At 32.4% G+C, this 14328-nt stretch overlaps 1 protein-coding gene across 1 annotated transcript in view; it reads right to left on the minus strand.

The window, feature by feature from the left end:
• CSMD3 (CUB and Sushi multiple domains 3) overlaps positions 1 to 14328 on the minus strand; it is a 1293678-nt gene that overhangs the window by 874261 nt on the left and 405089 nt on the right. Inside the window, exon 6 of the mRNA XM_012443291.2 lies at positions 6516 to 6628. Coding sequence (XP_012298714.2) covers positions 6516 to 6628 — 113 coding nt within the window. The remainder of the gene's footprint in view (positions 1 to 6515; positions 6629 to 14328) is intronic.

Consider the following 14328-nt stretch of genomic DNA (forward strand, 5'->3'; position numbering starts at 1 on the left):
AGAAAAACAATTATAAAACAGCTGGGAAAGATAAAGGAAATAATCAACATGACTCCTAAAATTACACTTTAATTCTAAAACCTTATGTTATACATTAAAACTGTATCCCAACTCTAAATACAGTTATATGACTTAATTTTTAATTCATGAATTTTAAAATGTTAAGAAAGATAAAATGTTTTACTAGAAATTGTTATACTAGACTACAGTTAAGCAAAAAAAATGTCACTAGCATTATGTTTCTGATGTAGAATAGTTTGCTCAGTTTACAAGGGTATGTTTCACAGGAAAATTTTTATTTCAGGGAAATTTGAAGTAAAACAATATTTAGCCAGTTTTCTGTCAAATACACATACAACTAATGAACAGAATTTTGGGATGGGAGCTATATAAAAAGATTGCCAAATTTTAGGATTAGAATTATTTTGTTAAAAATGTAGTCAAATTTTCATGTTCAATATTGCAACCACTAAAATTTCCTCTTTACATTTATAAACTTTCCCAGTATTATTTACTTAGATCTCAAATTAAATTAATAAATTTTATTAAATAGAAAGAAAAACATATAATTTAAAATCATTCTTAATCAATATAATAAAAGGCCTCAATCTTATACTGGCATGACTGTGAAATATTCATTTGTATCATAGAATAAATGCTATCAGAAAGTTTTTAATAGTTGCTTTAGACACACCGATGATTGTTTAGATAGACCATTTTGATTATTAATGTTTGATTATTTTTGCTGTTTGTGTAGACGTTGTACTAAAAACAAGATGAGTCTCATAGACAGTCAGGTCCATAAAGCAAGAGGTAAAAAAATTTTCTATGTTTTTGCTCCACAACAAAAATTGTTTTAAAAAAGGATTTTTCCAAGTGTATTTATTTAGCATTGAAGGAAACTTGAAGAAAGATGATAATAATATCAAAATCAAATACAAAAAAAAGTACAAGATTAGAGCTCATTCTCAAACACTACGTACCAGTGAAACTGAAAATTCTATTTGCTTAAAACTCAGTAAATAAAAATAGTTTGCTTACTTCATAGGTTTAAAATAATGGAATTGGCCTATGTATGAAAGCATATTTGACATCAGGATATAAATATTTTATAAATTTTCCCATAGCATATATTTAATAAATATTAAATAAAACTTACTATACCATGAAAAGATGTGTATTCATTGAATATTTCTGGAATTGCACTAACAAATTTCCATCTATTATCTTTACCAGAAAAGTAATCTACTCATCCATGTCTAATATGGTTTGGTTCTGTGTCCCCACTCAAATCTCATCTTGAATTGTAATCTGCATGTGTTGAGGGGAAGACCTGTAATCCCTATGTGTCAAGAGAGGGAAATGATTGCAAAGGTGGTTTCCCCCATGCTGTTCTGGTGATAGTGAGTGAATTCTCAAGAGACCTGATGGTTTTATAAATGGTAGTTTTTTCTGCACTCACACATGCTCTCTCTTGCCTGCCACCATGTAAGACATACTTGCTTCCCCTTCTGGATAAGTATAAGTTTCCCAAGGCCTCCCATCCATGCAGAACTCCTCATCCATGCAGAACTTAAAGAAAAATCAATGAAACCTCTTTTCTTTAAAAATCATCCAGTCTCTGGTGGTTCTTTATAGCAGTGTGGGAACAGACTAATGCAATGCCTAATATTCATCTGATAATACAGTATGTCTAAATTGTCTGAATCAAAAGTTATTGGTCTTCTCTTTTCATGTCACACTCATCCACCCTATCCTTGGAATTATAAATATAACTCATAATGAGAATTATAAAATTAGAATAGAGATTCATGACTAGAATGTGGGATATAGATTCCCTGTATATTATTAACAATGGATATGTGAAGGTACAACAAGAAAGAGAAACAAAGATAGAAAAAAATATATCATTAAACATATCATTGAAAGCAAAGATCAGAATACTATCTCTCTTTATGGAAATTTGCTTTGATCTTGTGCTCTATTTTTAAGCCTGGACTATATTTATGACTTCAGAAAATCTGTTATAGAAAGGAAACTGCTTCTCGGTTTTACTTAAAAACTAGCCTATTTTAAAAATCAGTTCCAAGGAAAAGCGTTTTTCCCTTGAGAAACGTGGGCATCCTCATTTGGTAGTGAGAAATATAAAGCCTAGTGTTTTATCATTTTAACTGTAGCTCCTGGATTCAAATTTTATGTTTGATCACAATATTTAAACTATTCATTTTTCATAGTTAGAATGTGTGCTTTCTCATCTGTTCCATATGTTATCTCTTTCCACTGAAGACTCTATTTACTTCATGTCTTATTTTTACTATAAGAAGTCTTAATACCTTTTGATTTACAAAACAATAATGTGTCGGGCTACTGTGAATCTGCTTGCTATAAGAAAAACCAAGGTTCAGAGAACTCAGCAATTGGTATCTTTATGATTCAACTCTAATCTTCTGACTCTATTCTTTACTTAATATACTATTCTGCACCCCCAATAATCTTATTTACCTTTGTTTAGTAACTGTACATAGGACATTATGTCAAAAACTTCCCAAATATAAAAAATGGACTATGCCAAAGTTATTGTTTTTGACTGAAACAATGGGCATCTAAAATGCCAGAAGTCTCTAACTGAGGTATATGAAAGAGCATTTTCAATGTGGTTTGAAAGATTTTTCTTACAATGGAAGATGCCCAGTTGATCTCAAAATACATTTTTCTTACAATGAAAGATGCCCAGTTGATCTCAAAATGATAATAGCCTATTTGAGAATCTATGTAAAATATCATTATTATCAATTAAAATTTAAATTTTGTGTGTTGCTATTAATATATCTTTATTTCTTGAAAAATATATTTCTATAAAATATTTGCCTGTATAAGAAGAATCCCATACAAAAATTTTTGGAAGAAAAGATAAAAATCAAATTGTGATTAAAATTTGAGGAATTTAGAAGCTTGAATCTGGAATATTAAATTACTCATATATTTATATATTTAAAATTGATTAAATACTGCAATTCCTAAACTTACACGCTAAATACAGTTATATGAATGCCTAAAGCTATGGCATTTAAGATTGCATACTATAGAAAGAAAAATGTGGAATGTCAAATAAATTTAAAAATGAAATGATACTTGAGTAATTGAGGCTTACAGAATAAAAATAGTTTTAATTAAAATCTTCCGTAGGTAAGATTTTCTTTCTTGGACAATTGAGTGTCATCTAAAATTCCCCTTCCAATTTAAAAAAAAAGTAAATATGACTATGTACTCATGGAAATGGAAAAGAAATAGAGTTTAGTTTATACTAATGACCAAGTGACAACAATATAGAGGTTTCAAAAAATAAGTAAGAGGACTTCCACATACCACAATTAAAGAACAGTTTTACTATTTATGTGAGAAGTTGCACAATCCAAGTGCTCATTAGTAGAGGTTTAATGGAACTTGAATGGAGGAACAGTATTTTAAAACAAAGACAAATATAATGAAATAATATTGAAGTGACTTTGTCAGGGGAAGAGTCAAAAACTAAATAACTTTTTTTTTTAATCAAAGAGGAGACAGTAATAAAGTTTTCAAGTAAGAGATTTATATTATAGGTAAACTTGGGAGAAAAAAGATGTTTTACTTTAGATAGCGGTGGGCATATTTGATACAGGAGCTCAGAGAGAGAATGTATTTTATGTATCAAAGCCATTCTATTTAAATCACATTTTTAGTACTTTTGAGTTGATATAGAACTATGCTTTTTAGCATGCTCTTCTCAGTCTCTACTTAATCCTATTTAAAATTATAATATCCAAAACATTCAGGAAGATAGCATATAATGTAACTTAAAGGTGAGTCTATTTGGGACAGCACATCAGTGTGTATCTATGTACCTACACCATCAATTATGGAAAATACTATAAAAATAGCTAATGGCATCCAATGAACTCTTTAGCAGTTTGCAGTTAATTTTCATGGTATTTAATAAAGAACAGAGATTAAATAGAAATATTATAAGGAAAATAATCAGTCTTTGAAAACCTGCAGAATCCTTAAAATACTAAATAATTATAGGTAAATCAATAATACTGAGTACTCAGTAAATATATGAGTTATTAAGAAATTGAGCTGCATGGAGACTTAGTTTTGACTTCTGTATAATATATTACACAAAATTTTCAATCTTGAAGTGGTTTTAATGTAAATAACACTAAAATGAAATAGTAGCATTGAACAATGTAAAAAGCATCGTTACCATTTCATGATAGGGCATGTATTTCAGCATGTCAAAATTATGATTTTGTAGCCATTTATCTTACTATATATTTTTTTAATTTAAATTTAATCATTATGATTTCAAGATTTATTTCTCAACTGAATGTATGCTGTCTAGGTAGAATATTATTTAGAGATAATGCAATCAGTAAAAGTAAGCCTGGATTAGGAAAGTTTTAAAAGAATAATATGCAAAGGCATATTTTTATATAATAAAACTTTCCCTTAAATTTATTATAAAATCAAAGCTTCAATTTTCTTAACCCACTCTATTTCCTCTGTGTTATATAGATATAAATTTCCTCCCTTTTTTGAGTCCCTTTTCCTGCGGAAAATAGAAGTAAATTTTACCTCATAAAACACATCTTTTTCATTTTACTACAGCGATGCTACTTTTCAGTTCAGAAAACAGGTAATGCTTGAAAGCCACAATTCCAGTCTTAAAAATACTACAAAAGTCAATTAAAGACCAATGAGTAGCATATTGTAATGTCTAAGTGAGTAAACATAACTACTGGTATCTTTGTGCCATTGTCTTATAGTGCAGAACAACTCTGTCTGAAGATATCAGTTCCATGAAATCATATTGCACAAAACAAATGAAATATCATTTAATATTTCAGGTAGGAGATCTATTTTTTACTCCAGTTTCTACATATACATATAAAATAAATGCTACTTTAATTCTGTTTAGAGAAAGAATAGAAGCCTTTTGACCAGAAGATTCCATGAGTCTAGTAGAAAAGATTCTATGAATCAAAGAAGACTGTTTTTTGAATTTCTACCATGCCATCAGCCTTAACTCATTGTAGAGAGGAATCAGAGCCACAGAATTATGTGGATGAAAACTCCACAAGAAAAAGGATCAACCTAGAGATAGAGGCTTCACAGTAATATATTATTTTCAATAAAATATCTCTCTAATGTACATAACAATTTTAGAAATTAAAATTGGGAACTGGATAAAATATTTTTACAAATTTCATAGTGATACTAGCTCAAACCGGAAAGATTCAAATTACCATGCCTAAACATCTATTTTAAAAAATATATGAAAATAAATTTTTCTATGAATATTTATTTTTGAATTCTAAAATTTAGTATTTTATGATGGCTAATATTTTCTATTATGAGAAATGTTAATGCATTGCATAGTTTTAAAAGCATATTTGCATTTATATTTCTATTCCAATTAACTACTTTAGAAATGAACATTACTATAGATTTTCTTCAGTAGACTTTGTCTAAAATCTTGATTTTAAGTTACTTTCCTAAGGATTTTCATTGCAGTGATACTCAATACAGTATTATGAAAGTCAAATTACAAATCACATTAAGCTGTTGCAGTTTTTGAGAGAAATCTTATTGATAGATCAGCTTCAGAAAGGTTACTGGTTTCCAAAATATAAACTAATTGTTAAATTTTGTATTCCAAAAAACAATATATGATCTAATGCCATTTTGAGTACTAAATATAAGCTTCCTAAAGTCATCATATTAAATTTACAAAGTGCTTAGGACTGAAGACTACTAAAGGGGAAAGCATTAAATAAAAAATAAAACACAGATAAATGGAAGAATATGACTGTGGCAATGCTTACTATTCCCTAAAAAGTAGGTTATACACAACTGAAAATGAAATGAATTATTTATGTAAGTAGTCTGAGGATAAAGCACACTAAGCTCTATCTAAGTAATACATAGTATTACTGAACATTGTAGAAGCTACATTTTCATTAGTACTCAATCTTCATGCTAATCTTGTTCCAAAGAGTTTTTGAAGTTAATGCATCAAATATGTCCTATGTGTTGAAAATTATTTTTGTTAACAAAATTGGTAGATAAAACTCCTAACAAGATTAATTAAACTAGCACAAAACACACTGCATACAGAAGTGAGTTTTAATTGATGAAGAGCCTACTTACAACTACAGGTTTTCTACAGAGATTTGTGGTACAACTTTGGCTACTGTGTCCAATTGTCCAATTGCTGAAGCACTTTATTAAAGCAAAATATTGCAGCTGTTACATATTACCTTTTAGAAATCATAATATTCATTATGTACTAAAAATCAACTAACTTTAATACTGTAGTTATGATCACATTATTGCCTCAGCAAGAGAATGACCATTTTTCCCTATACAAAGTACCATTTCTAAATGTTAAAGATATTTTTCTATCACGAAATGCAGTTGTGTACACCAAAATTATTTTACATAACAAAAGAGGCAGAGGTATTCCATAAATATACCTTGATAGGGAGCACTAAATCCACGATATCGATGATTGCTGTCTGTAACAAAATGCAGTCTGAGCCAGTTTTTGTTGCTGATAATTGGTGGTGGTATATTCATTCCAGATAACCTGAATTATGAAAGACAACAACAACAAAATTTAAAAAGCTTTTCAGTAGTAAACTTTTTCACAAAATTGGGACCAAACAAATGTCTACTTATATTCGTGATTTTGCACTGTCAACTTTTTAAGCACAAATGAAATAGTTCTTTTATGCATAGAAAAGTCAATCATAGAATAGTGTAATTCTGAACACATGCTGTTCCAATCAGATTGTGTATATTAATACAATCAATTGTAAAACTTTAACTGCACATGATTTTTGATTCATCCAAATTTACTTATTGCACAAATAATATGACTTACTGTATTATTAAAGAAAACGGAGCTGATTGTGCCAGTCATCATGTTTCCCATGTATGTATTGACACAATAAAGTTATGAAAATCAAAAGACCTCAAATAAATTGATATCCTTATTTCCAGAGTAGGATTCTACAGTTATCTTCTTACACTACCTCCTATCTACTTAATGTTTCTTCAATATTTCTCACTAAATGGCAAATTTCACAATTTCTTTTCATAGAACGAGCACTGTTTTTATGTAATTTCATCATCTTATAAATGTTCAAGATTAGCTTTCATTATAATAAATAATTCTATAGTGTATTAGAGACCTGCTCAAATGGATAGGCAGAAAAAAGATTGTATATATCCAAACAAATATAATTGGATAGAGAGTCTTCACATATTTGGTTGCAAAAACACTATATTATACTCAAAACAAGTATCTTAAAGCAAAATATGAGAACTATGCTCCAGATATTGGTCACAAGGTATATAAATTACCTCTCACTTTAAATTTTTTGACGATTTCCAGCAAAGCAGTTTTTCTGACATAATGCAATAAAAAAATACTGCCCTATTATACTTCCACCATATATCTAACCATTTAAATTTTAAGTGTTTGCTATAAGGTCAGAGTAAAAGAGCCTCAAAAGCAAGGCTGTTACATAATTACAAAGAGTTTCAGATTAATATTTCTTAATAGCCAGAATATGATACATGTTTCCTGTTCTTCAAAGCTCATGAGCACTTTTCTTCTTCAGAAGACAAAACAAACAGCTGATTTATTAGACTATGTTTGTGGGGGTGGGAGTGTCAGGAGGAATTACAAATCTTTTCTCACCTCTTGGCAATTAGTCATGCTAGGGGAAGAGTAAAAGGAGGATGGAAAATCTGTCCTTGTATATGTAATCAGTTTTAAGGTGTAGGTACAGGGATGCAAGCACCCTTTATCCAATACTCTTTCTTCTTTATCTCTGAAAACCCAAATTTCCTAAGATGTGTGGGAGCTAGCCATCACTTTTTGTGGATGACCACCTGCCCATTAAAATGTAAAATCACTTTTATTATATCATTGTGCCTACTGGTGTATAGAATGTTGAATTCCAATATGAATACATTGGAATCTAGGCACATATTTCTCATTTTTATTCTTGGACTGCAATGCATTTTTTGTAACGTTTCCCTATTAATCATCTATTTTCTCTTTTCATAGGGTTGAATCTGTTTGTTGAGCTGGCTGATTTTTCTTCCAATCTGAATTTAGTTAATAAAAATATATAATATAACTGTATAATTTTAGATTCAAGTTTTAAAATCTGATTTAATTACTTTCAGAAAATATACAGGTTATGTTTACTCTTGTTGGTTGGTTGGCTTGGTTAAAATAGTAATTCAGTGAAAAACTATTTGGATTTGGTTCAATTATATTTTCAATTGAGTAGCATAGTTCATGCCAGATTTTGATTTACAACGTGATTTTTGTTCAATTCCTTGTTTCAATAAACATGAATATCCATTTGGGAAAGTATAATTATTTTTGACAGGTTGAACATATTTCCAGATACATGGAGGTATGTAATACACTGAAGCACAGAGTTTGGAGACCGACCCCTAAAAGACCCAGTAAATGAGAATCAACTCCATGAGGACATTAAGAAATGTGAGAAAGGAAGTAAAGATGAAATGGACAATAAAAATGATAAACTTTTCATCTTTTCCAGGGACATGAAAGGTAATTTCAGTAGTAGAGTACAGGAAAGGCAAGTAATAGCTACTATGTAACTATAGTTTGCAACTTGAATTTACTTTCAGTAATCTAAGATAGCGGACCTGAAGAAAGTAGAGCTGCTGTAGCAAGAGGCAGAATGTGCATGAGGTGGAGCAAATAATGGCAATTTAACAAGGGTGAAACTAAGAGAAATTCCTGACAGCCTCAGGTTCAGCATATGAAGCAGAACCTTAGATAAGCCAAGAAACCGAACTAGAAAGTACTTGCACCACAGCATCCCTCTGCCACCAGAAATATACGGTCATTGGTTATAGGGGAGTCACATGGGCTTTGCAAATCACAATTACTGAATATTGTTCATTATTTAAACCCATTCTAAACAACATGGCTTTGTTTATGGCTTATGGAGAAATCTCACAAATAAATCTATATATCTCTGTGCTTATTTCACATGTTATCAGGAAAACCAGAAAATGAGGGAATACAAATATATGCCACTTGAAAAGATTCCATTAAACTAATTAATTTAGATAATTAATTTCTTAAAATACTAAACGAGATATTCTAAAATATAACTTATTGTTATCCCTCTGTCAAATCACTGTGGTCATTTGAGAGTAAGCAAATTGTAATGTAAAGTCAATGAGAATAATCTTTTTATTAGAAAGAGACTGTATGCATTCATTCAATAGTTATTTACCAAACATTAACTATACGACAAATGGTAATGGTAAAGGTTGGAAATATGGTAGTAAGCAAGATAAAAATCATGGTTTTATATAGGAAAAATAAAACAAACAAATAATTTAAAAAGATATATTTCAGATAGTGGCAAATAACCTATAACAACAATAATAAAAATCCCAGTTACATGATAAAGAATTTCTGGAAATAAAGTTTCCATTGTTTTAACATATTTTTCATTTCACCATAAAAATATCCATACTCATGATTATATATCTTAAATTACTAAACTGGATTTTAGAATAATTATATCAAGAAAAGTATGGTAATAACACATGTCAAAAATTTGTCACCTACTACTATACTTATTTGTAACAGAAAATTTAATTTGTTGGGTAATAAATAAATTGTAATATAATTACTGAAAAATTATTAATGTCATCAAATTTCATTGCATGTTTAATGAAGAAATAAATACTGACAATAATACAGAGTATTATTGCCATAATTAATATTATTAATCATTAATTAATGTAATTATTGCCATAATTAATATTTGCAAAAAATTTTTAGTTCTCCAATTTACGGCAGAAATAATAACTAAATAATAAATTGATATTTAAAAGTCTATGTAATTGTTTCCATTGTAATTAGTCCTTTAGCAAATATAATTATAATCCTTATAACATGATTTTAAGAATTGGTTAAACATAAGAAACTTGAGAGAACCACAGTCTTTTTGGTAAAGTTCCTAAAACTATTCTGAGCTTATTCCTTTGGTTTATGACTCTCCTGTCAGGTCCTCATTTCAGCCATATCTGGTTTTTATGCTGTCTAAAATTTTGTAGTTTCATCAACAGCTATCACTTTTGATAGCTCTGACATCTGTTTTTTAAAACTCTTTCCAGAAAGAAATAGCCAAGCCAAGACTAAGCAAAAAGAACAGATCTGGAGGCATCACACTACCTGATTTCAAACTATATTATAAGGCTATTGTCACTAAAACACTGTGGTACTGGTATAAAAATAGGCATGTAGACCAATGGAACAAAATAGAGAATCCAGAAATAAACCCAAATACTTACAGCCAACTGACCTTTGACAAAGCAAGCAAAAATATTTAGTGGAGAAAGGACACCCTTTTCAACAAATGGTGCTGGGATAACTGGCTAGCCACATATAGAATGACACTGGATCCTCATTTCTCACCTTATAAAAAAAAGCTCTGGGAGGAGGGGGTTCTAACTCAGAGTTGTAGACTAAGTAGCCAATTCAGTATCAGAGTCAAAGACCAATCACTCCAGAGGAAGTTTGAAAGAACTCCTCTCATTGGACAAGAACTTCAATGGAGAGGGAATAACTCAAGAGATAAAATCCCGCTGCTTCTTCCCTATATGGATTCCTTCTCTGGATCCCCTCCCACAGCAGCCTGGGAGCTAGCTTGCTCACTCGCACGCTGTCTCTCTCCTCTCTCTCTCTCTCTCTCTCTCTCTAGCTAATAAATCACTCTCTGCCAGACTCTGGGTCCATGATATTTATTCGAATGGTAAACTCACCGCACCTCTGGGGTGCCTTTCTTTGGGGCAAGATAGGCCAAGAACCTCAGATTGGGGAATTGGGGGCATCTTTGGGACACCCCCGCTCCCTCCCCCAGTTACAAAAGGTTACAGATTATATAATTCCTTTCATATAACATTCTTGGAATGAAAAAATTAAAGACACGTAGAATTGAGTAGTTAGTAGGTGTTACAGTTGGGAAGGTTAGGTGGGACACAGCTGTTGCTATAAAGGGATAGCTCAAGGGATTCTTACGATGGAATTTCCCTGTATCTTGACTATAGTAATGGTTACAGGGATCTACACTGTGATAAAGTGCACAGAATAAAATACAATACAAATACTTGTACAACTGGTAAAATCTGAATCAGTTAAATGGATTGTAATTGTAATGCTAATTTTCTGGTTGTAATATTGTGCCATAGTTATGAAAAATGCTACTCTTGTGGGATACTGACTGAACAATATATGGAATTGATATGGTTTGGCTCTGTGTCCTCACCCAAACCTCATCTTGAATTGTAAAACCCACATGTTGAAAGATTGGCCTGGTGGAAGTGACTGGATTATGGGGGCAGTTTCTCCCTGCTGCTCTCATGATAGTGAGGGAGTTCTCATGAGATCTGATGGTTTTAAAAGTGGTAGTTTCTCCTGCATGCCCTCTCTCTCCCTCTCTTGCTGCCCTGTAAGAAGGTGTTTTCTTCTCTTTCCCCTTCTGCCATGATAGTTATGTTTCCTAAGGCCTTCCCAGCCATGTGGAACTGTGAGTAAATTAAACCTCTTTGTTAATAAATTACCCATTCTCAGGTAACATCTTTATAGCAGTGTGACAACAGACTAATATAGAGAGTTGGGACCAGCAGAGTGAGGTACTCCTACAACGATAATCTGAAAATGTGGAAGTGACTTTGGAACTGGGTAAAAGGCAGAGGTTGGAAGAGTGTGGAGGGCTCAGGAGAAAATAGGTAGATGTGGAAAAGTTTGAAACTTCCTAGAGACTTGTTGAATTGGTTTTGAACAAAATGCTGACAGTACTATAGACAATGAAATCCTAGGCTGAGGTGGTCTCAGATGGAGATAATGATCTTATTGGCAACTGGAGCAAATGTCACCCTTGCTATGCATTAGCAAAGAGACTAGTGGCATTTTACTTCTGCTCTAGAGATCTATGGAACTTTGAGCTTAAGAGAGATGATTTAGGGTATCTGCCAGAAGAAATTTCTAAGAAGCAAAGCATTCAAGAGGCCGCCTGGCTTATTTTGAAAGCATTGAGTTATATGAATTCATAAAGAGATGGTTTGAAATTGGAATATATGTATAAAAGCAAAGCAAAGCATAAAGGTTTGAAAATTTTGCAGCCTGACCTTGTAGTAGAAAAGGAAAACCCACATTCTGGGGAGGGATTCAAGCCAGCTGCTGGAATGTGCATAACTAATGAGGAGCTGAATGTTAATAGCCAAGACATTGGGGAAAATGTCTCTAGGGCATGTCAGAGAACTTCCACCAGCCCTTCCCACCCCAGGCCCTGGGGGCCTAGAAGGAAAAAAATAGCTTCCTGGGCTGCACCCAGGGCCCCACTGTTCTGTGTAGCTTCGGGACTTGACCCTGCATCCCAGCTGTTACAGCTCCAGCCATGGCTAAAAGGGGTCAAGGCACAGCTTGGGCCATTGCTTTAGATGGGGCAAGCCCCAATCCTTGGTGGCTTCCATGTGGTATTGGGCCTGCAGATATGTGGAAGACAAGAGTTGCACTTTGGGAGTCTCCACCTAAATTTCAGAGTATGTATGGAAACACCTGGAAGTCCAGGCAGAAGAGTTCTCGTGAAGAACCTTTACCAGGACAATGCAGAGGGGAAATGTGGAGTTGGAGCTCCCACACTAAGTCCCCACTAGAGCACTGCTTAGTGGGCCTGGATGTGAGGCATAAAGTCAAAGGAGATCATTTAGGAGCTTTAAGATTTAATGACTGCCCCACCAGGGTTTGGACTTGTGTGGGACCTGTGGTTCCTTTGTTTTGGTCAATTTCTCCTACTTGGAATGAGAACATTTACCCAATGCTTGTACCTGCACTGTATCTTGGAAGTAACTTTTGATTTTTTTTTTTTTTTTAATTTTACAGGCTCATACATGGAAGGGACTTGCCTTGTCTCAGATGAGACTCTGGAATTTGACTTTTGGGTTAATGCTAGAATAAGCTTAAGACTTTGGGGTATTCTTAGGAATGCATGATTGGTTTTGAAATGTGAAAAGTACATGAGATTTGGGAGGGTCTGGGGCAGAAAAATATGGTTTGGCTCTGTGTCTCCAATCAAATCTCATTTTGAATTGTAATCACCATGTGTTGAGGGAGGTCCCTAGTGGGAGGTGATTGGATCATGGGGGCAGTTTTCCCCCATGCTGTTTTCATGACAATGAGGGAGTTCTCAGGAGATCTGATGGTTTTAAAAGTGGCAATTTCCCCTGTACACTCTCTCTATCTCCTGCAGCCATGTAAGAAGGTAGTTGCTTCTCCTTTGCCTTATACAAACCTTCTATTTTATGTCTCCTGAGACTTACCACTCCCATTAATGCAGAATTGTGAGTGAATTAACCTCTTTTGTTTATAAAGTGCCCAGTCTCAGATAGTATCTTCTGAGCAGTATGAGAATGAGCTAACACAAGGATCTCTCTGTATTATTTCTTGCAATTCAATGTGAATTCTTTCAAAATAAGGTTTTAACCTTAAATATTATATCACAATTATTCATTTATTTACAGCAGCATTACTCATACTAACCCAAAACTGGAAACAGCCCAACTGTTCATCAACTGATGAATAGATATGCACAAAATGTGACATATTCAGCAATAAAAATGAAGTACAGATACATGCTATAACATGAATAAACCTTGAAAACATCATGCTAAGTGAAAGACAACAGTCAAAAAATATCATACATTATATCATCCTATTTATATAAAACAACCAGAATAGGCAACAATAAAGAAAGTAGATTAGTAATTGTACAGTGCTTCTTCTGATGGTGGTAGAGATGGGGATTTAATGCTAATGAGTGTGTGCTTTCGGCTTGGAGTGATGAAAAACTTTTTAAATTAGTGGTGATAGTTGCAGAGCACTGAATATAATAAACACCATTTGACTTACACTGTAAATAGGCTAATGTCAACATATGTTAATTATAGCTCAGTAAAGGTGTCATAAATACATAATAGATTATTAGTGAAAATGTAGAGAATATACCATGCAAATACTAATCAAATAAAATAAAGAATGGTTAACCTAATGCTATGCAGAAGAGACTACTCAGAATACTACCAAAATACTGCTGAAGAATACTACCGGAGGTAGAATATTACATAATGATAGAAAATAATCTCATCAATAAGTTTAAACAATCTAATATATTTATTCATGTATATTAACTGAAGAAAAAACTTATACTACGGAAGGAA

Source organism: Aotus nancymaae, unplaced genomic scaffold (assembly GCF_030222135.1).
Source record: "Aotus nancymaae isolate 86718 unplaced genomic scaffold, 86718_ANA_hifiasm-v0.15.2.pri h1tg000036l, whole genome shotgun sequence".
Classification (NCBI taxonomy): Eukaryota; Metazoa; Chordata; class Mammalia; order Primates; family Aotidae; genus Aotus; species Aotus nancymaae.